General features: G+C 41.0%; 1 protein-coding gene across 1 annotated transcript in view; it reads left to right on the top strand.

Moving 5' to 3' along the window:
• The window catches only part of PPARG (peroxisome proliferator activated receptor gamma), a 51057-nt gene extending 24976 nt beyond the window's left edge, over nt 1–26081 (top strand). Inside the window, exons 2-7 of the mRNA XM_041427565.1 lie at nt 6274–6501; nt 8754–8923; nt 10372–10510; nt 15154–15353; nt 18509–18959; nt 25490–26081. Coding sequence (XP_041283499.1) covers nt 6282–6501; nt 8754–8923; nt 10372–10510; nt 15154–15353; nt 18509–18959; nt 25490–25737 — 1428 coding nt within the window. The 5' untranslated portion in view covers nt 6274–6281 and the 3' untranslated portion in view covers nt 25738–26081. The remainder of the gene's footprint in view (nt 1–6273; nt 6502–8753; nt 8924–10371; nt 10511–15153; nt 15354–18508; nt 18960–25489) is intronic.
• The last annotated feature ends 1582 nt before the right edge of the window (nt 26082–27663 follow it).

The following is a 27663-nucleotide window of genomic DNA, read 5'->3' as shown; positions in this document are numbered from 1 at the left end:
CTCTGTGTGGCTTCTTTTGGGGGTTTTCAGGTGGACATGTCAATTTTTTGGGGCCATTTTTAGATGGTTTCAGAGCTGGACCTGAGGAACAGAGAGGAAAATGTGCTTGGAGTCAGCAGTGCTTTTAAAGTCGCCTATGCCATTAGCAAAAAATCAAAAAATGCCATTATTGGTCATTTGTGAGCTCATTTTTTCACTAAGTTACTTATTATTATGGAGTTGTCTTGACACCCAACATTTGCTAGAGACACTGGGTATTTTCTTTGTTTTCACAGCTAAATTAAGGCATGGGGAACTTTTGTTTGCAGTTATTTAATTGAAACAAACCCATAAAAATTTGCTTCTTCTGTCCCGTAGTGAGGTCAGTTTTCATTCCTGTGAGTGTTTTTGATAAAGTCATGCTTGAAAAGGAAATTCCCTGATCTGGTGAGGCAATGGTGCCCCAGGAGGATGCCTGGCTCCGGGCTGGGTACAGGGGGGCAACACTGTGGCTTCAAAATTTACAATCAAAAATTTAACAGGACTTATCCTCTCAGTAGCCTGGACCCTTTTTCCAGATCCATAGTGGTTTCTAATGTATGATTTCTTTGGGAAATGAGTGGTGGATAATTATTTTAATCCTATTAATATTGCTGTTCAGTGTGTTTGTTCATCATCACACCATTGAAACATTTTTTGTTTCATTCCAACAATGTTTTGAGTGTGTGCGCAGATAAAAACAAAACAAAAAAATCTTTATATCTCTCCTTTTAAATAGTAAAAATTCTGTAGTGGGTTTTTAAAGCAAGGCTTTATAGGGTTTGTTTTTTTATTGTTGTTGTTCCTTTGCTTTTCCCGCTGCAGTTGGCAGAGCTCTGATTTTGTCAAACTCAGAATTTGGGGCATCAGCCACCGAGGCTCTTTCTCCTGCCTTTTTGTGTTTGTTTGTTTGTTTGTTTAGGAGCATCACTGGCTGTGCCAGCAGAGTTCTTGGAAAGAGGGGTTTTTTTAGTTAGGTTGTGCTCCCTCTGCTGACTCTGCAGCAACAGGACACGGAGAGGTTCGGGTCCTGTGCCGGGAAATGGGGGAAAATCGGGAATCTGCCGGCCGGGAATGTGTGAAACAGCAATAGGCAACAGCTTTGAGTCATCATTTGGGACACAAAAAATTTCACAGAGTTTGGTAAATCCGAAACAAAATGATCTCTGCTTGATGCAAATGCTTTCTGTTAGATAAAGTCCATTCTAGTGGCAGTTGCTATTAGTGAAAAAGATATAATTTTCATTCGTGAGGAAGGTGTCCTGTAAAGATTTCAAGCTTAGAGCTCCACTGTACTCCGGCATTAGCAGGAATATTCAAAATCTGTGGAGTAATCCTACACCTGCTGAAGAGGAGAGATATTTTACGGGCAGCACAGGGCACGGAGGGTATAGAGGGAAGATAATGTACTTTCACTGGAAAAACAGAGAAGTGGGGCAAGAATCCGAGGGGGTTCTGGCCAGGAAAAAACAAATTCAGTAAGATGTGATTTTCACTCAATAACCTGAGGTTCAGTAGTCCCTCACATCTGGGAGCTGAGAGCAGCACTGATAAAATGCAGAATTGAGCTGTCGACCATTGCCACAGAGAATTTCTGTGTCAGAGGCAACGAGAGCACTCAGTTTTGGAAAGGGGAATGCAGAGGATTATCACAGGACTCTGCTCCCTTTTCAGAGCCCTTCTCCTCTGAGAGATCAGTGCAGGTCTTCAGTTCAGCTCATCTGCTGCCATCACTGTGGTTTTGCAAGGCACACATAAAATGTGTTGTTATTCTTCCAAATAGATCAATAAATTGGATCTGTGAGCTATCAAGCTGCCCCTTCACCATCTCTAAATCTCTCCTGAAAGCTGAGGATGATTGTGTGATCTTAACCAACTTTTGTAGATATTATTTCACAGAGGGTCTGAGCTGCCTTAATTAGATTAATTGGAAAAGGTCCCATAAGGTTCTGCAGGACTTGCATATGAGTTTACTTGACAAACTCTGACACATTTATACATGAGAGGAAATTCAATCTATTCCATTAAATTTGTCTGCATTAAGAAAAACCCACAGATTTCGAAAATCCCATGATTCTGAAGTGCTTTTCTTTTTAAATCTGACCTACCTGCCCATGAGCTTTTCAGATCCATGAATCAGTATTTCTTATACAGAAATAGCATTATTTAGTTCACATATCAATTTGTCCATATTTATTCCTGCCCATGTCATGCCATTGTACCTTCCTGGATTTTAATAAAGCTGAGAGGCTTTACCTATTTATTTTTGTCTTCTTGTTTTCTGTAACTCCCGTCAGTTGGGGTGTTCTGGTTGCTTCATTAAATACCTGTAGGGTCATATTTTGGTAGTTTTGTCTGGAAAGAGCGTGTCTAGAATGCAGCACAACAGGCCCTTCAGGTTACTTGAGCACAGGTAGTGTTTATGGTAAAGAGCAGCTCGTGATCCAGGATGTTTTTCATACCATGGCAATCTCCTCTGTTAGATTTTATGTTCTCCTAGCAGGAGAAATGCAGGGAATAACTGTCTGAGGAACTGGAGAGCAGATCAGCCAGGGGATGAGGTGATGATGAGATGAGATTTCTGCCTATCAGCAGCAGAATGACCAGGGGTGGCTGTGCCAGGTGAGCTCAGTGCCTCTGGTTCCCTGCACATGACCCTGAGCAGCTCCACAGGAGATTAAAGAGGGTGAAGGACTCAGCAAACTCCCTATCTCAGAATTAAATTTTATCTCAGCAGCATTATCTCTTCCACTCCTGCTCTTTTGGAGGATTAAATGTCCCAGCTCCTCCATCTGACTTCCCAAATAACATCTCTGCTGCTGTTCTGCATGGCCTCTTGCTGGCTGAGGAGGATTTTTGCACATGAAAATCTTCTAAATCAGAGAAACACTTACAGATCTGTTACCTGGATGTCACACAAGCAGCTGTGATATTTAAAAGCATTCTCTAGTCTGTTCGTTGGACTTATCCATTGGATTTTTTTAATCTTGGTTGTTGGGTTTTGGGTCTTTTAAAGCCATGAGAAGACTACAATTAGTCGATCTTCTCTTTTCCAGAGGGAAATGTTGCTATTCCTCTTTCCTGGGGAGGAAAAAAGACAAAGTGCACAGCGAAAATCAAGTAAAGCTACATGCAAAGTAGAAGTATTTGTAAAATAATCATTAAACATGGGAACAGTTTCATATTTTGGTTTTCAATAATGCAAGAATAAAAATAGAATGGAAAATGTTTCCTTCATTTTAGTATCACTAAAACAAATTCATCTGAAAATTGAAATTCGTTGTTTCTATTGTCATAGGAAATTTTGTTGAATTGAACAAGATACCCATAATTTGCTTCAATCATATGTGAAGATTGGATCTTTAAAACTGTATCAAGATGCTTTGTGTTTTATACCCAAAACCTGAGCAAACCTGGAAGTTCTCATCATTCAGAAATGCTTGTGAACAATATTACTGCGGGATCTTGAGAGTCATGGGATGTTAACCTGTAGAAGAGGTGGAGTTTATGGGCTTTTGACTGAAGATGTGTAAATGGTTGCTGGCTACAGATTTTATTACCTTAGAGCAGAAAGAGGAAGAGGAGAAAGCAGAATTACTCAGTGACCTGCAGCAGCTGATAGGTGCAGCCACAATTCCCTGGTTTTCTCTTCAGTGTGATCTTGTAATTTGTGTTTCCTCTGTTTTCAGCATACAGAGCATGTGTGTGATTTGGACAGACACAGAGATAAAAACAACTAGCAGAGGGAAAAGAGCATGCATGGAACCAAATCCCTTCTATTCAGTGATGCATAAACAACAGCTTACTCATTAATTATTTAATTTTATTTTGTTCCTTCTGAAACGTAATAAAAATCGAAACCATCATGCTTCTGGGCTAGAAATGCTTTTACCACAAAACCACTCTGGCATTTTTTGGTAGACTTTGCTGAAATGATTTGGCTGTGCTGACTGGGAAACGAGATTTCTGATAAGGGATTACTACAAGCCCTTAGATTTTGGAGCTTGTGTGCGCCAAGCCAGACCTCTGGACTCACCTGCTTATCTGAGTTTGTCCAAGCTGTGAGATATCTGTACCCAGGGAAGTTCCTGCACACTCTGGGTTGTAATGATGCAGGAGTGTCACAGAATTACTCATGTTACACATCATGGACTTCTCCAGAGCATCCCAGCCAAGGGCTGAGTGAAGTGAAACCCAGCTCAGCTCTACATTGCTGTTCAGCCCACAGGGGTTTGGAACTGGAGCTTTTGAACTTGAAAAGACAAAGTGATGAGGTCTCCAGGTTGTGAAAATGTTTTTCAGAGGTTTGATGGAGAGTGCAGGAAAACTGTTCATTTTTCAGTGGGATCAGGGGCAGGTGGTGGAGTTCACCTCTCCTCAGAGAGTGGCCCCAGAATGTCCTTGCCTGAAGCTCTCCAGGAGCTGCCTCAGAGCAGGGAGGTGTCTGTGCAGGGGCAGCTGTGGCTGTGGGTCCTCCTGCCCTTTGATGATTTGGTTTCCTGCAGTTACTCCTTGTCCACACAGCAACCTGGGAATTCCTGGGATGAACCTGGGCTGTGCCTGTAGCCATCCTTCACCCCTGAGGCAGAGCTCAGAGCAGAAAGTAACCCTTGGTGTCTTTTGTCTAAAGGAATATAAACCAATTTTAAATGTCTCTTGATTTCTGTATTTTTTAAATATGAGTCTGGCCATTACAAGAAATGGGCTCTTAAGATGGAGTTCCCTTTTTGTTTCATTGGGAAATCTGTCTTGGGAAGACATTTCCCAGTGTTCATGGCCAGGGATTTCACTTTGTGCTCAGAAAATATCAAATCAGAGAATCTCCTGAGCTGAAGGGACCCCCAAGGATCATCCAGTGCAGCTCCTGGTCCTGCCCAGCCACCTCAACAATCCCACCTTGGGCATCCCTGGGGGCTCCTGGAGTTGTGGCAGCATTGGGAATGTCACCATTTCCTGGGCAGCCTGGGCACAGCTCATGGTTTGAGCCCTGCACTTGAAACTTGACCATTTGGGAGATAACACACAACACCAAGGTGCTCTGACAAGCTGTCATGGATTTTCCCCAGGGATTTGCCACTTGTGGCAATTAGAAACCCTGTTGTTTCCCTCCTTTCATTAAGGACAACATCCCTGATATCCAGTGGGATTGCTGCAGCACCTCTTTGTTCCCACTGCAGTGAGAATCTCTCCTCTCAAATACAATAATTGACAAGATCCCTTGCAGCCTCTGTTGTCAAGGTCAAGGCAGAAGAACTGCAGGGTTGTGCTGCGAGTCCTAAAAGTGGGAGGAATTCTGGTGCCATTCCTGAGCGAAGGCAAAGTGCAACCATTTCTGGGCACTGGCATTTAGCAGAGCTGATGGGGAGGGCAGGCACAGGCTCACTTACCTGTCAAGAACAGGTGAGCTCCAAACTCCGGAGCACCTCTGCTGCAATATCTTTATTTTGCAACAGCACTTCTGGCTGTGTGACAGAGTAGTTTTGATTCAAAGCAGATCAAATCAAAGTTTCTGTTATCTGGAGGTTAAAGGCCACTCACTTGATTGGGTTTAAAGTCCAAATTAAACAGCCAAAGTGACCAAGCTATTTTAGTTCTGAAACATCTCTTCTATTTTTAGGGTAGAATGTTCTTTTTATAAATAGTGGAAAATTAAACACAGACACTGGTTATAAAATAGCCTTTGCACTTGCTGTAACTTACAAACTTTTTCATAGTTGAAATCTGTCTAAATCAAGGATGTTGGTTCAGCTATTTGTCAAAAGAAGACTTGGAAAAACATATCATATCTCAATCTAAATTCACTCAGCTTGCAGAAGATTTTTGCAGATAGAAGTTTCTTATTTGTTTTCTGCTTTCATATATATGGAATTTGAAAAGTCATAACTTACATTTCCTTGATCCTTGGGTTCAAGACTGGGATTAAACTTTTGGCAAACTCGAGCGAGCACAGTTTTCAAATATTTCTGGTTATTTGGAGGAAAATCACCACTATTTAATACCAGCTACTTTGGGGTTTTTTCTTCATATAAAAACCCTTGAGATTTTCAGGTATTTGGGAAGAATGGTACTTAGCCTTTGCAAAAATGAGACTTATTTGTGGAAGACTTCTAATTTTATTGATATGCATGCTATGGAGAGATGCAGTTATAGTTTTTATCTCAAACCTGTGAACGTGGGACACTTGGAGCTCAGCTTGGGGCTGAGCAGATTGGAGATAAACATCCTAAAATGTCATTTTCTTGTTGGTGTTTGCAGGGATTACAATGGTTGACACAGAAATGCCGTTTTGGCCCCTGAATTTTGGAATCAGCCCCGTGGATCTGTCAGCCATGGATGATCACACACATTCCTTTGACATCAAGCCCTTCACCACCGTTGACTTCTCCAGCATTTCCTCCCCACACTATGAAGATCTTCCCCTTGCCAGAGCTGACCAGTCAGGCCTGGGTTATAAATATGATATCAAGCTCCAGGATTGCCAAAGTAAGCTCTGCCTTTTTCTGAAGTGTTTCCCTCGCGTCCATGTTGCTTTCATTCCCTGGAATGTGTGCTAGCAGCAAATGGCTTTAGAATTCACATCTCCTGTGTCAGCAGAGATGTTCTTGCAGGGCAGATAGAAAAGGGAAAGTGCTCATAGCAGACCCTGCCAGAGCAGCAGCTGGAGTTTAGGACAGGTACCATAAAGTATCCAAAATTACATTTTAGAGGACACTTGAACCCCTCTGCTGTCTCCTACTCCTGCACCTTGTGTGCAGCTTTTCCTTTGAGCTCAGGGCACACAGTGCAGAATAAACTCCCTGATGTTGAGGAATGACAGAGCATAATTTGAATTATTAATATGTGCAGCTTTTCAATTCCAAACAGCCTCAGAAAGGTATGGAGTAGAAATATTGGCTACATCTGAGGCACAGCATTGTTACAACTCCATCGCAGCTCCTGGATGACTTACCTGCTGTGAAACATGCTGCTCTTTACAATTTACACTGAAAAATTACACTAAACACTCCTTTTAAGAAAGGAAGCGACCTATTCCTAAATAAACTGTCACTTCATTCCTACTCAGAGTGGGAATGTGAGGTTGCTGTGCCTGGAACTCTTTTGAGGATCCACTTCTGCTTAGATTTGACCTCACTTTTATTTGTAGTGATCTGTACAAGGACTCTTTCAGGGAATTCTTGTGGGGAAATTGAGGTGTTTAATTTGGGTGGTACAGTGAAGCAGGAGCTGTGTGTCTCTGCACTACTACTGTAATAAATGAATGGACATTTTTCCACCAGTCATTTATTTTTTCTTCTGTTTAATTAGAAATATCCATAACACTTTAATGCCAAGTAGTTTTAAAGAGTGCAGCAAAGTTTAGATGGCATAAATTCTTCCTCATCTTTACTTTGGTAATTTCTTGCCAATTTATATAGGAAGAAATCTTTCTAGTTTGTTAAGTGCAGCCAATCTGGAAAAATAAAAATATTCACCTTCTTTAATACTCTGTTACATCACCCCTGATGTAATGTAACTTTCAAATGTCACAGCTCTCTTCTATGACCAGTGATGATTGATTTAAAGACATCATATTTACTTGTTTGAGACCATTCAATATTAGAAATTGCTCTCTTTATTAGAAACTTTCAGAAGAGAAAATTTATCTCTAAACTGCTCCCGAAGTTGAACAGTTTCCCCAGGAGAGAGCTAAATTTCTGGAAATATCCAATATTATTTTATCCTATATGCATATATATTATATATTCTAGAATATTTATTCAATAATATAATCATACAATAATCTACTATATATTATATAATAATATATAATACTACTATGTATAATAATGTATTATTATTGAATAATATATTGTTGAATATATAGCTCTATTGGAAACTTGAATATGTTTTAAACTAGATTAGACACTCCAGCCCTTCTCCCTGTAGGAGTTTTCAACACCTTGAAGGAATAAACCAGGTGGAGACTGAGTAAAGCCTGAGTTCTCCATACATTAATTTTTAGTATCCATATTGAAAGCATTGCACAGTACCGAGCTGAAAGCTGGATCTGTAACACCCTTTGTCCAGCAGAACCTGCCCCTTCCAGCTTTTGCAGCCACTGCAATGCAGCTCCAGCTCCTTCTGCAGCCCTGCTCTGCTGCTGGCTTTGCTGGGGAGCAGACCTGGCCATGCCAGCCCAGCATCACTGGGATGCCTTGTGCTTATTCCTCACTGCTTCTGGTGCCTCAGGTTTGAGCTTGTCTATTTTTCACATTCTGTGCTGCTTTAGTGTGTGGGTGTGGGCTTCATATGAGGGGATGGGGAGCTCTCTGCACGGAGCAGGGAGACAAAACAGTTCCTGCTCCAGCTGGGCACCAAGGACAAATGATCCAAATCTCAGCCCAAGAGCAGAAACACCGTGGGCTGAAGAGAGAAAAACAAGCAGGATGGGACTTTATTGGACAATTGGATAATTAAGTGGACAATTAACTCCAATAGGCAAATGGAGCAGAAATTATCACAGTGAGAGACCCCGTGAGCGCTGGTGCATTTTGTGACCATTTTGGTTCATCTTGGGTGCAGCCCTGGCCGGGCTCTTGTGCTGCCCAAGGGGCATTCATTGAGGAGATCCTTTGAATCAATCCCTGCTTTATTCTGTAACTCCATCCAGCCTCTGTTCTAGGGCAGCCTGTACAAGGCATCACTCCTTCATTAATTCAGCTGGAGTTTACCACTCACCTCTCCCCTGTGCACAGGTGCCATCAAGCTGGAGCCTCCTTCCCCACCCTATTTCTCAGAGAAGGTTCAGCTGTACAGCAAAGCTCACGAGGAGGCGTCCAACTCGCTGATGGCCATCGAGTGCCGCGTGTGCGGCGACAAAGCCTCCGGCTTCCACTACGGCGTGCACGCCTGCGAGGGCTGCAAGGTGAGCTCCAAAAAAGCACCTTGACTAGCATTTGATACTGTTTTCATCTCAATCATCACTTGGTAAAATCACACCTTTGTGCTTTATCTAAAAAAAAAAAAAAAAGTTTTAGGTCTTTGCGTCAGTTTTCCTGCATATAATTTATGGGTTAATAAGCAGGAGTTTTTTAAAACCTTGGGTTTTTTTAAACCTTGCTTTTTTATAAAACTTTGTTTTTTAAAACCTTGCTTGTTTTTTAAAAGCTTGCTTTTTTGTTGTTGGTGGTATTGATCTATTCAAATTTTTTTGTGTTTTTTCCCCCTCTTTCAATCATGCAAGCATATTTCATTCCTGCTGTCTTGGGCGTCATGTGCAGAAAATCTGAATTCTTATAATGTACCAAACTCATGCCCAGCTCCAAAGCTTTGAGAAATTAAAATTCAGGCTCTGTTATTCTGATTAATTCGAATTTTTTAACCCATTTTACATATTTTAGGTGACTACAGAGAAGTTTGATGGTATTGAGGAATGTGCTTGCTGCTTTAAAACCCAACTTATTTTTATGTCAATGATATTTAGTGTTTATAACATATAAAGGACAAATGCTTGGTGTAAAAATTGCAGTCCTCAAGAATGAGGGAAGACATACCGGAGAATTAAATTATTAATATTTCTTTGAATTCAAAGAAAAACATTAGACTTTAATGTGAAATCCCCATCTTCTCCATTGTCAGTGTCTTGAGGAAAATAACTAAAAGGAAAGAACCCATCCAGACCTTAAATAAAATTCTTAGCAGTGAATTAGGAACACACATAAAGCAATAAGTACAAAGTACATTACTTAAATTACAGTTAATTATATAAATAAAAGTTGGCATCATGCTTTTACTGTTATTATTCCCTGTGAGGAAAAAATAATTTTTACAAGGGGAAAAAAGGGAGATAACTCTGGATAAACTTTATTTATTAATTATGACTGATCCAAAAAAGCATCTTTAAACTGTAAAAAGATAAATAACCCACAACCATTTTCATTTATGAGAAATTGAACTGCTGTTGGCAGAATTTTTGGTTTATCATATTTTACAACTAATTTTCTACATTTCTACAATTCGTAGTGAAGTTTAAATTTTGAAAATGTCACATTTGGTTCGTAATAATTGTCCATTTGTCCATGACAAATGGAACTTTGCTTCCTTTGGAGTTGTGCCCTTAAATTCCATCCCTAATGTCCTTTAAACCCCACTGACTCCCTAAAGCTTCTCCAGCTTTCTGGGAATTTCATCCCTCTGTTGAATGGGGTTGGACACACCAGGTCAGAGGATGAACAGGAGCAGAGGGGATGGTGACAGGAGCTGTGCTTCGTTTGGAAATCCATCTCTCAGGTGTTCTGGGTGGGGGGAGCAGGGCCAGGATGCACTGGCTGCTCCCAGGTTCCACCTTGTCCCTGTTTTCCCTGTTCCCTGCAGGGCTTTTTCCGAAGGACCATCCGGTTGAAGCTGATTTACGACAGGTGCGATCTGAACTGCCGCATCCACAAGAAGAGCAGAAACAAATGTCAGTACTGCAGGTTCCAGAAGTGCCTGGCTGTTGGGATGTCACACAATGGTGAGTGCAGGGGACTTTGAACCAGCAGAGCTTCATCTGGAAAAGAATGTGGGACATCAGCACAGCTGCTGGAAGTGCTGCTGGAATGCCCACACCTTCAGTTTAGACATACAGGTCAGAGAGATTGCCCTGATTTAGGAGCCTCTCTGTGATTTAAGATTGCTTTCACATCAAAATCAGATAGGTGGAGAGTTGCTTTTCTTGCTTTAGTACATAATGCAACATGATTTTACTCTCCATCAAAAAACATGGTTTTACTCTCCACCATTCCTGCTCATTGGGAGTTCCTCCTGAATATATCCCCTGTGTAATTGCTGTTTTTCTCTTCACTGTCTCATTTTCTGACCAGACCCTTTTTCTTGCTGGAGCTCAAGATACCTTTCCTGGAAGCCAAAAACATGATTATAAAATATAGATTAGAGAATCTGAAGCTTTGTGAATAACACCAACTGGAATTTGCTGCACAGGTTGCATAGCAAGGGCTGTTGGCATCACTGAGTTAGCATTTCTCATACTGAAACACAACAAACTTGAAATGAAAACATTCATTTTTATGAATTGTTCAATTTTAAAAATCCCCATCCTCCTTCTTCCTAGGGCACCCCATCTGTGGTTGCCTTTTTACCAAAAGTAAAGGCATGAAGAATATCACAATCCTGCTCTAGGAGAAAATCCCTCTGAACTTTAAAGTTACCAGAGCAATTCATGTGGAAATACTTATGAATGTTTGGGCAGAAGGACATAATGAAGATTCTTTGTTGCCTTGCTTTGGCAAAGCTGAGTAAAAACAGGAATTAAATGTCATAACATAGAGACTTATGTAATTCTAGGGGTAAAGAATTGCAAACATGACTGGGAAAATAATTTCTCTGTGGTTTTTTTAGAACTTTCATTATTTTCAATATAAAAAATGAGTGTGCTGTCCCCAAGAGGAAAGCTGGATTGTGGTTTGCAAAGTTAATACATGCACTGAATGTAAATTGGTCTGGGAAATGTTTTGCTAATAGAAAATATGGTTTTCAAATTCCTGGGATGCAACAGTAACACTTAAAAATAAATCTAATTTTGAAATGCTACTGTGGGTATTTTTATAGTAATTCAGGAAGATTTTTTATTATTATTTTCAAGGTGCATGCCAAATTCTCCCCTAGCCTGGCAGCACAGCTCCCATTTGTGTCTGTGGGATCCATGGGCAGTTCCATCAGGAAGGGATGGCCCAGACCATTCTCTCTGCCTTACAACATCTAGAACAGCTTTAAAATTCACATTTCATCTGCATTTTTCCCTCTTTAGCCACTTCCCAGGCAGAAGCTGTGGCACCAAAAGTTCTAGATTCAAGGGAGGCAGAAAAAGGGCAAAGCCATTTGCCCCAGGGCTCTAAGGAACATTTTCCTTTGCTCCAACCAGGAGTTCTCCCAACAAGGACTCAGTGTTTCTATTCAAACATTGCCTTCTACGCTTGCCTTTTTTATTTTGTCCCCTCTGGGTACATTGCCTTGCACAAAACACCCTCATTCCTTCATAATTTATAAACTAATTTATCAAAAAAAGCTGAATTTCACTTTTAAGCAACCAGAAACGTAAAGAAATGCAACACTACACCCTCATTCCTTCATAATTTATAAACTAATTTATCAAAAAAAAAGCTGAATTTCACTTTTAAGGACCCAGAAACATAAAGAAATGCAACACAGGATGTGTTCCTACCCATGTTCCCACCCTCAGCCACAGAACTTTGATATCTTAAATATTCTTTACATTTCATGTAGACTGGAGGTGGAGCCAGGGCGTTTCACCAATGGCACTGAGACACGTCTTAATGTTGCATCTCCAGATTCCACTTCAGCCACTCGGGTAGGGAAATTAGCAGAATTTTAAATGCTTTGAGGCAGAATGTGGGTTATTTGTGCCTGAGGGCTCCAGTCTTGTGTGGATGTATTATTGCAAAATGATCAGGACAAAAGGGGGACTGCAGGGAGACACTCAGCAGCTACAGCCACATTTTTTCACGTAGAAATGCTCCATACCGCTTGGCTAAAGGTTAAAAAAGACAGTGGTGTTCTCATGCTTGGAATATTGTTTTCCTTTCCTTCTCAAGCCACAGTGCTGCTCTGGGCTTAACCCTGAGTGGTGCAGAATGGGTTCTCAAGTGCCACTGAGCAGAAGCTTGGTTCTTTTGTTTTGAAATGTCATTTATTTTGTTCTCTTCTGCTAAATGTGCTGCTGGTATGAACTCAGCTACTGCAATGGGATAAAAAGAACACATGGCAATGTCTTTATCATCAGCTCTGGGAGCAGGGGATTGCTCAGTCTGGGCACATCTCCACTGAAATCAGACAGGTATCCAGCCTGGCTTTACCTTCTGATTTCTAGCATAACAAACTGCATTGATGGGCTATTTGGGGTCTCCTTTATGCCCAGAAATAATCCAGACAATCAGAAGAGCAGTGCCCTACAGAAGAGCAACCATCTTTTTTTACATTTAACTTCTCCAAGAGGTAAAACCTGGGGTGAGGATAAATACTGTAGTTCTTCCACAGAAAGGACAGAATGCAGCACGAGGAACTGACTGTGTTCACTGTTGGCTTTCTGCTCCTGACATTTGGGGAATGCTGGAATTCAAAGAAAAGCAGGAACTGCCCAAGGAAAGAGAGAAATCCAGGCTCCAGCTGCAGGCTCCTGCCCAGACCTGCACAGTCTGGGACTGTGGGGAGAGAAGCTACCACCTGAGCCCCCTCAGCCAGCTGGGCTTCCAGAGCTCTCCCAGGCTTTTCCCAGCCCTGCTGATTCCTCCCCAGGCTCTCCTTTTCCAGCCTGACCTTTGGAACTGGCATCATCATCAGCCCCTCCTTCTGCTCCCATCCAAAATCCCCCTTTCCCAATTCCTCCCATCAACCTCTCGCTGCCTGAGCTCTCCCTGGTTTTTGTCTCAGCCCCCTGAAAATGACAGTGACAAGGATTTTTACAGAAGGAAACTGCTATGCTAGTCCCACAGAATTGATTTTGCTCCAGATTTTGCCTGCAATGCTAATAAACATTGAACAGAATCTGCTGCATCTGATATCTCACCAAAAAAAGTATATTCCAAATACACTTAGAATAATTTATTCTATGGAAAAATAAATCCTATGGCTATGAAATGGTAAGATAGGAATTCTTGATTCACAACCCTCCTTGTTAAATATTTTTAATATTCAAAATATACTTTATAATGAAATGTGGTATTTAAAATACATTTGAGTCCTGATCACCTTTTCTTTTGATGGAATGGAGTCTTCTGCCAGTGGGATCCCAGACTGTGAATCTGCTTTTGCAAACCTCAGCTCTCAGGAGCAGGCCCACAACAGAATCATTTCCTGCTGGTGTTCAGTCTAATTTAATATCAAGGATATTTAATAACTTAATATCAAGGACACCCAAGTGATTCTGAAATATCCAGCACATCTCACTCCCAGACTGAGATTGCTGAAAGAGGAGTTCAGTCATAAAAATAAACAACTTTGTTTCTACAGCCATCAAATTAGACAACTGATCAATAAATATAATATAGGAAAAATGGAGAGGGGGGGATGTGTTGTGACATAATTATTTATTCTTGGAATAAAATGTCCTGTTTGCCCATCAAAACATTGCAGCAAACTCACAGAAAAGTGGCTGCCTGTTTCCAAAATAAACATTCCCAGTAAAATCATCTATATATGATCTTAGCAGCACTTTTCCTTTATCCAAGGAACACACTAATCACTGAAAAAATATTCATAATATTTCTATTTCCCCCTAGGGCCAAAATGCAGACCTTGATTTCTTCCTTCCGTTTCTTGTTTGGATGCTCTTTTGTTCTGTTCTGTTTTCATAAAACAAAATAAATTCTGTTTACCGAAATATCATGTGATAAATCAGTCTTGATTTTGATGGCTCATTTGAAACATGCCCCAGTCAGTCCCCACATGGATAGTCTTGCTTAGGAAGTACAGGATGGAAAAGGAGGAGGTGCAGAGGAGATCTGAGCAATTTTGAGCTCATCTGATGAGGTAGAACCATTTCCTGGTTTTTCAATGCTGCACATACATCGAGGTGCCACGAGCAACTCAGCCTTTTCCAGCTTTTTGTTCCCTGTACAGCCTCCTTCCCCATTCCTTCATTCTGATGGTAACATTTTATAGCACTTGCTGTGTTAAATTCTGCTGAATTATTTAGGAATTCCTTCCTGCAAGGCATGTGAGGATTTTGTTTCTAAACAAATGAAGAATCTCAGATCCGTGTGGTGATTTGCCCAGAACAATACAAGGCTCAACTGTGGTTCCCACCCTGAGCCAACAGAACTTTAATATCTTAAATATTCTTTGCATTTTATGTAGATTGGAGGTAGAACCAGGGGGTTTGTATTTCTAAGCAAGGTATGATAGTGGGCACAGAGATGATTTCTTTGGTGAATTTGTTTGTTTACATTTCTTTCAAGCTCTCCAGCTCTTTTGACTAAATGCAGAAAACCCTCGCTCCTCGCTTGCCTAACCCCGCTGAGGCACCGGCGCCGAAAGGCGACGAAAACTCAAATGTGCTTCTTGAGGAGCAGCGGCAGGTGCAGGAAGGTGGCAGAAAGGCCACTGAAATGTGGGGTTTTGTAACTCTTGTGGTGTTCTCAGCCATCAGGTTCGGGCGGATGCCCCAGGCGGAGAAGGAGAAGCTGCTGGCGGAGATCTCCAGCGACATCGAGCAGCTGAACCCCGAGTCCGCCGACCTGCGCGCGCTGGCCAAGCACCTCTACGACTCCTACATCAAGTCCTTCCCTCTGACCAAAGCCAAGGCGAGGGCCATCCTGACAGGAAAGACGACAGACAAATCAGTCAGTTCCCTCTTCTTTCTGTTTCTTCCTTTTTTCTGAGTAAATGGTTCACAGAGCTGACAAGGCAGCTCTTAAAAAAAAAAAAACTACAAAACACTGAACCTAAAAAAAAAAAAAAAAACACTTTGCTGTTGGCAGTTACACATTTCAAGCTGTCTCTGAAACACAGGAAATGTTTTTAGATAGGGTAAGTAAACATTATTTGAAAAAACTCCAAGTTCACCTAATAAAATACTTGAAACCAGGACAAGAATTTGAAGGTCACCTTAACCTTTTTGTATTCCCTGATCCTCTCTTCCCGTTTTCCCTCTCCTTGCCCAGAGGTTATCTTCCACACTATCTGTTTAAGGTGCCTCTCCAGCTGTCAGGAATTGCTGTTCCCTGAGGAATATTCCTTTTCCTAAGTGGCAAATGGTTCCAGCCCCAGCACATTCTTATGTGATGCTCGTTCTTATGAAGCTCTGATGAATTCCTGTTTTCTCTGGGTTATCTCAGGTCACAGCAGTGCCCTGAGTTGGTGCAGTTGGAATTTTAGGAGAATGGACAGGAAAATCTTGGAAAAGTAAGGACTAGTGATAAGTGGGTTTTTGTGGATTGCCTTGGAAACTTCATTTGCAATGCAGAATAATCTTCTGTATCAGTGAGAGGAGCATAAATAATATCTGATCATGTTGGTAACAGTATTTTAATACCTAAAGAACAAAATAGTTTTCCACAACTTATAACTCTTAGCTTGATTTATTTTCTATCATTGGCATAAATGTTATTGTCAGGATTACAACAGTGTATTTTATTTTCCTTAAGAATTTCAATAACTCAGAGGTATTTTGGGCTCCAAAAAGGTATTTCTTCCTTTCCTTAAAGACAATTAAAATAATAATTTTAATGTTGGCCGGAAATTGGTTGACCCCTTACATAAAAGATGTGGTGGGCACTAACAACGTGAATAACTTTTCAGCATAAAGTTTGAATTAGCTAAGTTTATTTATTCTGCAGAAACTGATGTGCAACCTACTCGTGCCTGAAAAGTTCCACCACTGCTATTCTCACTCAGTAAATGTATAATTGCATCAATTAATTCTCCTTTCTTTTTGGGAGTTTTTAAACTTTGGCACATTAGAAACAGCAATAAAACAGTAGACAGAAGCCAGCTTTTCAGTGCTGCCAGTTTTCAAGTCTTTCTTGAAGATACCACTGCAAGAGTGACACTGAGTATTTAATGGTTACACAATTTCATGTTTTATGAATGGATTTGGTGCTCTGGAGCATCAAACTGTTTACTATAGGCATGGTTTAAATTCATGTTATTTTTTAGTTGCTGTATGATCTGAATTAATTTAAACTGTTTGCATAGGCAAGTGAGTGTATCAAAACTGGAATGAGTTCTTCATCATCTCCTGGGATATACAGAGCTCATTTGACATCAGATTCTGCTCTCAAGTTCATCTGAATCTTTATGTTAAAAATCTTTGGCTGTTTTGAACTCTTTCTTAATTTTAATCTATCATGGATAGGCCAGTGGTGTAATATCAGCTTTCTAAAGCAGGTGGGCATGGACTAATAATGACTTTTTCTTCTACTCGGTGCTCCCACTAGAAAGAACAGGTAGAAATTGCCCACTAGAACAAAAATATGCATTTTGAAAGCATCTGCTGCAATCCTGTTGCTCCACTATTCCACGTGTGTGCATATCCATATGTGCAGATATGTATTTAATGGCTTTGCTGCTGCCAAAATGTCATTACCTGAAAAATTCCTGCTCTCCTGGCTTTTCTCAGTGCAGAGTGTTTGTTGTTTCAGTTTCACACTGAAATCCTCAGTGCAAGTGGGAAAATAATTTCATCCCTCACACTGTCCCTCCTGGAATGTCATGGTCTGGAGCTGTAAACATAAAACCCTATTTCAATCTGCAATCATAAATGACCCTCCATTTAAAAAATTACTTGTTTAGTCTGATTGTTGGAGTATAATCCCTTGTATTTTAATTAATTGATCAAGTATGTTAACACACCTATTCCTATCAGTGAGATTTGTTCAGTGCAGCAATGAACTATTCAGCCATAAATCCTCTGAAGGGAAGATTCTTCAAATGAATTTGAGAAATCCTCACATAACCACTTCTTTAAACCAAGGAGCTTCTTTTGCATATTCTGGAAGAGATTGTTTCCAGATCCTAATACAAGTATTCTGGCACTACTTTTGCTAAGCTGCTTTCAAAATTGATTTGTTCCAGTTGAGTTTATTTCACAGTCAGCCTCATTTTTGTGTTCTGAATTGTGGTTTGTAGCATGGTATTTGTTTTTTCTTTCCCAAAGACGAGCTGAGTGGGTTTAAACATATCCTAATGTTGTTATTTTTACAGGAATTAACAGCAAAAGGCTACATTTATCTGTTAATCAATACCGGAAAGTTAATATTATTTGCAGTGTTTCCTAGGATAGAACATGAAAGGAACATGAAAGTAAATAAAGTAATCAAAATGAGAATATTCTTTGTCTTTCTACCAAAAAAAAAAAAAAAAAAAAAAAAAGTTCCTTTCCACTCATTAGATTCTCTTTTTTAAAAGCTGTTATAATTCAGGTAAAGGTAGGATCATTTAAACCTTTTGTTCAACATTCCAAACTTTGGATTCTGGAATTACATTCTATGAAACAAAAAGCGAACAAGCAAAGCATTCTGTAAAACAAAAACCAAACAAGCAAAGGAAAAGGCAAAACTCTGGATACTTTAAAATAGTGCTTCTTCCCCCCTTTACTTGGCCTTTCTGTAAATCATTTTAACATTGTGGGGATATTTGTTTTTATAGGTTTAGGATAATTTAACTCTTCGGGGAGCCCTTGACAGGTTCCTCAGGACAATTTAACTGTTTGGGAATCCTCTAGGTTCCTCAGCACAATTTAACTCTTTGGGCAACTCTTTAGGTTCCTCTAGGAAAATTCAACTATTTGGAAACGCTTGACAGGTTTTTCAGGACAATTTAACTATTTGGGGAACATTTGACAAGTTCCTCAGGACTATTTAACTCTTTGGAAACCCTTGACAGGTTCCTCAGAGATGTCTGAGGGGCTGCTGCTGAGTTCTCTTGGGGTTCCTCAGGAGCCTGATGCTCGCGGGGAGGACATTTGGGAGTAACTGGAATTTCCCTTTGTTTCCAGCCCTTTGTTATTTATGACATGAACTCTTTGATGATGGGAGAAGACCAGATCAAGTGCAAGCACGTGTCCCCCCTGCAGGAGGAGAACAAGGAGGTGGCCATCCGCATCTTCCAGCGCTGCCAGTTCCGCTCCGTGGAGGCCGTGCAGGAGATCACCGAGTTCGCCAAGAACATCCCGGGCTTTGTCAACCTCGACCTCAACGACCAAGTGACTCTGCTGAAGTACGGGGTCCATGAGATCATCTACACCCTGCTGGCCTCTCTGATGAATAAGGATGGGGTTCTCATATCCGATGGACAAGGGTTCATGACGCGGGAGTTCCTGAAGAGCCTGAGGAAACCTTTCTGTGACTTTATGGAGCCCAAGTTTGAGTTTGCTGTGAAGTTCAATGCACTGGAATTAGATGACAGTGACCTGGCAATATTTATAGCTGTCATTATCCTAAGTGGAGGTAAGTGCTCTCTTAGTTATGTGGGATTTTAGAGAATTTATATGGGATTTGATGGATTGACACCTTTAACTCCTGCCCAAACAGCAAAGTGCTCGGGGCTGGAAGTGAGTGCAGTTACACAGAGCTTTTTTTAGTAATTTTCAAATCTCTTTTTGTTGTTCATCCTTTATTCAGTTCCAGACAGAAACTGAAAATGGAAATGCCCCGATATTAGAGATGGAACTGGAAATGCCTGCTGAGTCATCAGTTCATTTAGGCAAAAAACAAAATCAGGGCTATCTTTTGGAAAACAGGAAGGGTGGAATTTCACTGCCAGGAGCTAAAATTCTGCAGGAGATTTTTTGTTTTTTAAACCTGCAATTAGATTGTGTGGCTTGCTAATTGACCACAAACAGCTTTGACTCCAGAACAATTCCAAAGGGATAGGTGGTGTTGGGCTTACAGAGTTATGGTGCTTTTCATTGTCCTACCATTCATGAAAGGTTTTGTTTGCCTTTAAAAGGAGGGGGAAATGCATTTTTCAGGAAAATTATGGTCACCTAAAAAAAATAAAACAACCAGGCATTGTGGGCTTGTTCAGCTTTCCTCAGCTGTATCTTCACACATCACGCTTTGAACAAAGCATACACCTGAAATCCCAGGTATCAGACTGCCCACTTTCAACACTTCACTGAAAAAACTCTGAATTTCAGCTTTTCTGCAGCCAGCCAGTGTGTTCTCTGCTCCTGAGGTGATGTCACTGCTCTGTTTTGGGAATTACTGCTGCCTACCAGGATTTATTTCACTTAGACACCTTCAGATGTATTCCAGACACATCGAAGCCCTGTTCCTTTGGCCAACACTCCCAAGGCAGTGATGTTGCACAAACAAAATCTTGCCCTACTGATCTGTGTGTATTTTGGCCCAAGGTGGAGCTGCACACATCCATGGCAGGAATGTGCTGAATGCTCTGGATTCATCTCTGCAGAGCAGTGCCGAGGATTTTGTTATTAGATTTCTTTTCAGCAATCACACACAACCTCATGCTATTGTTCTAACAGCAGCCCTGCTGCTGGGAGAGCACTCTGAGGTATATCTGCATTTAAATTCACCTCCAGTTCCTCCTGGCACCGTGTTTCATTCAGGAATAATAAGGGGTCACAGTAGAATTTGTCCCACTGATTCTGCTCCCAGCAAGAATTCCTCCCAGAAATTTCCTTGTGCAAACCTTGGGCACGGTGATCCCCGAGGGCTCTGCATTAATTCAGGAAGGAAAACACCTTGCTGGGTAGTTTTGGTTGGTTTTGATGGGAGAGGAGAAATAGTACAAGCCTCTCAGGGCACTACTCAGAACGTGCCAATATTTTGTAGGTTTTGGTATAATGAAATGTGACAGATGAGAAAAAGGCCTCTCAAAATTCACTCCTAACTGCAAAAAGGGAATTTGTGTTCAGCAGAGCCCTGTCCTCAGCAGTGCTTGGTTTCCACCAGAGGAAATAGGAATGATGTAACCAATCTCAGGTTTTAGATTGCAGGAGGACAGTGATTCACTTACAATAATTAACTGGGTTGAGCCAGATTTATCAGCATGTCTCTTTTTTTTTTCCAGAATAATTTGTAAACTTGTAAAGAGAGACTTGTAAAGAACTAATGAATTTGAATCAAGTAACTGTAGCAAAACTCTGAAACAAATCTGTAGAGACATATAAATCCATATAAATATAAATCAGTCCTTTCTAGGAAGATCCTTTAATTTCAACAAAGACCTCCCTGTCCTTTTGTAGAACTTTTTTTTTTTCCAAAAAGCATGATAGCTGCTTGGAAAAAAAAAAAATTTTTGAAAATAATTAAGCTTTGTTGCCAATTAAAGAAATCTTTTATCATGGAATTTACAGCCAGATATGATATCTATTGAACTGGGTGCCTTCTGTGGGATTAAAATATCTTGTGTGATATAAAACTGGGTCCTATTTCTCAGCTGTCTCAGACGTTTCTGTAAGAGCTACACCCTTGCAAAATTGTGTTTCTGTAAGAACTATTTGAATATAGCAGGGTGATTTCACTGAGTACAGGATTTCAACAGCAGAGCACCTCGAGGTCTTGCCTTGCTGCAGAAATTCTGCAACGCTTAAATCCCTTCACGAATCCTGTGTACAAACATCTCTGACACAAAACCACTTTGTGAAACCCAAAAAGATCCCAGCCAGGGGCTCTAAATGGCAGTGAATCTGTGATTACCTGGTGAAATTATGCTAACTCAGCTGGCTCCAGGGGGGCTGGCTCTTGTGCAGCTCTAACAGAAGAGGAGCAGGGAAAGGGAAAGATAATTCCAGCTGGAACATCACACATGGAAAGCTTTTCCTTGGGAAGTGTTTGGAATTTGCCACAAATCCTATAAAACTCTTTAGCCTTTTGATAACCAAACAGCTGCTTTTGCATGTTATCTCAAAAGGCAAAAAGCCCAAATCACAGCAATAAGGAGCTGACAAATTAACTGTAATAGCAACAGATGGAAAATACTCCCACAGTGGATTTTACTGTTCCTGAGCTGCTCAGTGCAGCCTCTCTCTGCCTCAACTATTCCAAATGTTTCTCTGAACTCATTTCTGCAGAGCTGCTCTTACTATTGGTGCTGGAAAACAAAGTCAATGGCAAACAAAGTCTTGTATTCTGAATTTAATGCTGGTCAGACAGAGACTGTGTGTGAGCATAGGGTTTCACCTGGCTTGTACAACAGAAATGCTTTTAGCCAGCAGCAGCAGCAGCAAACCCTCATTACAACATCCTTCCAGCTCAGCTGTGGTGACTTTAAAAGACACACTTTGGTTAAATGAGATTTGGGAAGCTTTTTTTTTAGGAGATTTTTTTCTTCTCTGCCACTGAGACTCACTCTCAGTCAGTAGTGAGTGCTCTACTATACATGAAAAAGAACTGAAGCATCTTTAAAATATCACATCCACCTGAGCTGAAAATGAACTCTGCCACAAGAAGTGTTAGGGAGAACGAGCTGGATGGCTCAGTTTGGGCAGGAAAGAGAATACTGCAAACCTTACTGGGACAATTCTCATTTGTGAACTGAGCAAACTCACTCAAGCAGGCTGTTGTCAAACAAAGAGAAAGCTCAAAAGGGAATTTTGCAGCATGGATGGACTCGAATTTTTGTGTATTATCTTCTGCAGTGGTTAGTTACAGCAGTGTATAAAACGTATAAAATTCCTGTATACAGGAATTTTGGGATACAGGAATGTTGGGATACAGGAATATATAGATACAGGAATGTTTGGATACCGGAATGTTTGGATCCAGCAGTGTTTGGATAATGAATATTTGGATACAGGAATATTTGGATACAGGAATATTTGGATACAGGAATATTTGGATCCAGCAGTGTTTGGGGCAGAGTATCCCCGTAAAGATCCTCACTCTGCCAGTCCATGTGCATTCAAACTGGTATTTAAATCCAAAGATGCTTCTAAAGTCACTTTTTCTGTTTTATGTGTGTTTTTTACCTTGAATTTTAAGCCACAAGTCCCTGCTCCTGGTGTAAACACCACGTTCAATAATTTTGCTGCATTCTCAGCTGAGCAAAATTTGAAGTTTTATCCCAGACTATTACCAAGAAGTAGTTCCTATTTCAGTGCCACACAAATCCTGCACTCTTGTTCAATGCCTCCAGTGATGATCTGCAGTTCTTGCTCTGATTACAAAGCATTTCTTTGTTCTGACAAACTCCTGGTGACTCCAATACATGTGACAGTCTCAGAAGACAAACCTCAAAGTGCTGAGTCACATCTGCCTCAGCAAAAGAAAAAAAGAAGGAGCGCGTGTGTTCACTCAGCCAGATCCTTGCCTGGTTTTTCACTGAGATTTTAAAATGTGCATTTAAAAGCAAAATGCATTCATTCAAAGAGAATAAAATGTAAAGACATGCAGGTGGCAATTTCATATGTGGGGACCAGGTAGAAAAGATTGTAATTATTGCTAGGGACATGAAAGAGGCATCCAAATAAGTAAGTAAACAAACAAATAAAGTATTTTCCCCTGAGACAGTGTAGAATATCAATTTACACAGAGTGGTACTGCTTGCTCTCAGAACTTTGGGGTTATTGGCCTTTCCCAGTCACTGTGAACATTTTTTAGAATAGTTTTCAAAGCAATTGAAGCAGCTGTATGACAATGAGTGAAAATATAAAGGAAATGTGAATAAACAAATGTAATAAATAGCATTTTCCTTTTTCCTGCAAGGCACATCCCTCTGCAGCTCCTCACTGCACAAAACTGACTTTTTGGTACAAAACCAAATTGGTCTGGAGCAGATCTATATTTAAGAGCATTTTAACAGCTTGAAATATACCATAATAGCTGGATGTTTAAGCTTTTGCCTCTTATTTCCTTTTTTTTTCCTGATTTAGATAAGTTTCTTGGAACAGAAGCAGCATTTTCCTCTGTAAGAGGTTTTTACTGAGAAAGTAAAGCAAACTGTCAACACCCAAAAAACACTGCCCATATCCTGAAGTTCTCATTCATGAAAAATCTCTCTTGCCTTCAATGGGAATTTTCCTTCCTCTTGAATTGGCTTATATAAAAATAACATCTGATGATCTCCTAGGCTTTTGTCAGAGTCATCTTTTCTGCCTCTGGTCCCACTGGGTCATTAAAAAATCATCAGATTGGGGTTTTTCACGGGGTTTTTCAGGATTTTAGCCCCTGCAGTCTCAGGCACCCAAATTCAGGGGGCTCCTGATAAATTCCAGACCCAGTGGAGTTTCCTCCTGGATTCTGAAGCCCAATATCTGAATTGGGATTGGCTCCTGAAAAGCTCACACCCCAAAAACTTCCCACCCCACAGGAGCAGGGGACAAAGGGAGCTGGATCTCAGGGGAAATCGAGGCCTCCTCTTTGTGCTCTCTGATTTTTCCTGTCCCTGCACACTGAGTCATGCCCAGCTAGCTCAGAGTTCAGCTGCAGCACACAAGGAGAATTTAAAGCTATCACAACCCCAAATTATTACAGCTTCGAAATGGTGAAATTTGGCAACTTTCAGAAGGATGTCAACTCGATTCTGCAGCCCATGCAATGCATGCAGGTCATCCAAATATAAATATCTATTATTTATCAAAAATTCTTTAGGTATCCTGAAAAATCTGCTAAAAAATTCATAAAAAGGAAACCTTTTGTTATATTTACTCACAGACTTTCTGAACCAGATTTTATGGGGTTATCAGTTAAATGGGATAAATAAATGATGTCTGCAAGACGAGCGCATTGACAAACAGGTTCACACTCAAAATTACTTTTATTCCTATCTCTGAAAAACTCTGCCTAAACCTCCCCTCTTGGAGAGCTGAGTATCCTTTCCTGATCAGTGACCTTCATTTTCATGGCTCCCTCGCTGGTTTTCCTGCCAGCTTTGCCTTTTAGTTTGCACTGCAGTTTTCCCCATGAGGTAAAGCCACGATGTATTTATAAAGAGCTTTGTTTTCTCCCAGCCTTTTTTGCCAGCACAAGTCGAGCTGAGCTAGGAGAACTCTCTGCTCAGAAAGGTTAGCAAGATCACAGGAAATAACAGCTTATTTTTAATGTTTTTAATGGAGATCAGCCTCTTGTCCTTGCTGAAATGGAATCACTGCCTCAGGGAATTGATTTAAGGCTTGCAGTAGGCACTGCTTTTTATTGATCAAACTATGAGAATAATTTCATAGCTACACAGCAAATGTTATTTAAATTATTGACTCTTTTCACGATTTATTATGATGTTTGGGATGTGTTACCCAGTGTTAAGTATTTTAGCAGTAACAAATTCATGGTGGTTGTTGTCATATGTGAGAATTTAACAAAGTTATGCAGGTTTCATTGCTTAGACATTCAACATTTCATTAACTTTTAGTGCTAGAGAATGAAATAAACTGCAGAAGTTGAGTTTATGCTTTTTTTTTGCTTTTTTTTTTAGTTTTGATAGGTTCACATCCACCTTAGCAAGAAACATTTTTAGTGGCAGCAACTACATGCAAACCATCAGTACATATTGATTTTCCAGAAGTGAATTACCTGATATGGATTGTTTATCCCCCAACTATCTCACTCTTTTTTTCCCATACACACTCCCAGTTTATTGCAGAAAACCCACTAGTTTAATCCACTGCAGTAGATTAAACCTAGAGAAATGTCAGTGGATAAACCTAGTTCTAGATATAAACTAGTTCTCAAACCCCTCTGAGCAAATCCCAGTGAAATCTTACAAACTACCTGATGGTCAGACAGTTCTCAGGAAATGCCATCTGTAAAAGCTGAATTTGCTAAGAAATATGTAAGAAATTAATGCATGGCACTGGTGCTGTGATGCTGATAAACTCACAACCCTTTTTTTCCTCAGAGCACCTAGGGGAAATGTTCCCAAGACTAATCCTAAAACTCCTTTGAGCAGATCCCAGGGAAACCTTACAAGCTGCCTGGTGGCCACGCCATCAGAATTTGCTGATAAACACGTTAAGAAATTAACGCAGAAAATCGCTGTTACAGTGCTGATAAACTCCCAACCCTTTTTCCCCCAGACCGCCCGGGGTTGCTAAATGTGAAGCCCATTGAAGACATTCAGGACAACCTTTTGCAAGCCCTGGAGCTGCAGCTGAAGCTGAACCACCCCGAGTCCTCGCAGCTGTTTGCAAAGCTGCTGCAGAAAATGACGGACCTGAGGCAGATCGTCACGGAGCACGTGCAGCTCCTGCAGGTCATCAAGAAAACCGAGACGGACATGAGCCTCCATCCTCTGCTACAAGAGATCTACAAGGACCTGTATTAATGAGCAGAGCAGCTGTTGATCCCCTGACACGATGTATGTTCTTCAGATTGCACTATTTCTATGAGGGAAAAACTTGGCGTACCTAAGAGATTACTGTGAAACAGCATTTAAAAAGAGAGAGCTTAGTATAGTAGATCTATTTTATGCATATTGTTTATAAAGACACATTTACAATTTACTTTTAATATTAAAAGTATCTATATCATGAAATTGTTGGCAGTATTTTCAGAATTAATTTTTTTAACTACGTTATTTCCTAAAATTGCTGTCCGAGTATGATCGATGCTTCACTCAAGCATGCAGTTAAAATTTCAACTAAATAAAAACCTTTCTCCTTGAGCATTCCCAGGGAAATGTTTGAAGCATTAGCGTTCCATTTTGTGCTCCCAAGGCAGCAGCACAGTAAAATTCAGTCACAGATTGGTGTAACTTCCCAGGAGAGCCTCAAAGGCCAAAGGGAGAGGTGTCAGGTCTGAAAATGTTCATGCCTTCCATAACAAGATTTGACACTGGCAGAGCTCTCTAAAGGGGTGTAAGGAGAGATCAGGCCACTCCTTTGTGGGCAAACTGAGAAATCAGATGCCACTTCAAGAACTCATTAGGGGAGGAATATGCACTGCTCAGCACTCCTAGGAAACAGAGTCCTTTTGATTCCTCTGCTCGGGCAAGTGTGAGGCAGCTGGAGCAGCAGCTACTCCAGTTCCCACCCCACAGCAGCCAGGGCTGAGCTGGAATAGGTTGGTGCAAACCTCTTGGCCCAAGACCTTCCCCAGTTATTTGATAAACTGCCATTGAACAGCAGTCAAAATATCATGGAAAATTGCAATGCTGACAAATTAACTCCTAAACAAAAGCAAGGTTTAGATTAATTCTTGTGTAAAGATAAAGCTGTGATGGAGACTCTGCGCCCTGGGTTTGACTCAAGGCCTAGGTGTTCATCCAGGGGCACTGGGAGATCTTCCTGCTGTTGAGGTTGTTGCTTTTCTTGCATGCATTGCCCTGTGATGTCACCCAAGAGTTCCCCAGGGAGCAGAGCACAGCAGAGTGAATTTACAGATTTAACAGAAGATAAATTTCCTAACAATGACATTTTAGGGTATTCTTGGTGCTGAGGTGAGAGATTCACATTTCACCTGCCCACCTTTGACAGTTTCTGAATGTGACCCCTGACTACATCAAGCAGGGGGGGACCCACAGTGGTGGACCAGGAGAGGGAACACTTGGGGGAAAAGCCACTATTGGTAACATATATATCAAAATAAGGAGAAGTCCCCAATACCCTTGGTTTCCTCCCTCTGTATTTTTTTAATGTAGCAAAAAATGTGCCTTAAACTGAGACAAGGAGAGTGGTGATTCCCAAGTGGACAAAGAGGTGATGTAGGTGTGAGTAGGATCTTCAGGGAGTAGAAATTGGCTTTGCTCCTAATGCAGACCTTGAAACTCTTAAGCCAATGCAAATTATGCAATAAAGGAGCTGAGAGAGGTAAATACTAAAATTAATCCTTCAGCTCATGCCTGCTACACCTGGAAACGTTTCCTGCTGCTGATTTCAGGTAACCTCTGGGCCTGAGGTGAGCAGTGAGCGTTGTTCCCACCAGGAAGTTTGGGGAATTGGATCATTCCCCTCCAGGTGTGGAGCCCAGGGGTGGAATTGCACTGAGATGAAGTCACTGCCAGGCTGCAGAGAGCAGCTTTGATCCTGCCAGGCTTGCAGTGAGGTCATCTCAGGTGGCTCAGAAAGATGGCCTGGAGCACACACAGCACTGCAGCCATGCTCAGCTCTGCAGCCTTGCTGCACGTTTCAGGTGGTTCCAGCTGAGCAGTGCCTGGCAGGAATTGCATCCACGCTTCCATGGCTGTTACAATGCAAAAGGGAAGGTTCTCCCACTGGTTTAAGTTGTTTTCCACTTTTCATTTGAAGCGTTG

The sequence above is a fragment of the Onychostruthus taczanowskii genome, unplaced genomic scaffold, assembly GCF_017590055.1.
Source record: "Onychostruthus taczanowskii isolate IOZ18803 unplaced genomic scaffold, ASM1759005v1 scaffold116, whole genome shotgun sequence".
Taxonomy (NCBI): Eukaryota; Metazoa; Chordata; class Aves; order Passeriformes; family Passeridae; genus Onychostruthus; species Onychostruthus taczanowskii.
The sequence above is the reverse complement of the archived record's forward strand: the minus strand, read 5'-3'. Positions and strand labels throughout refer to the sequence as shown.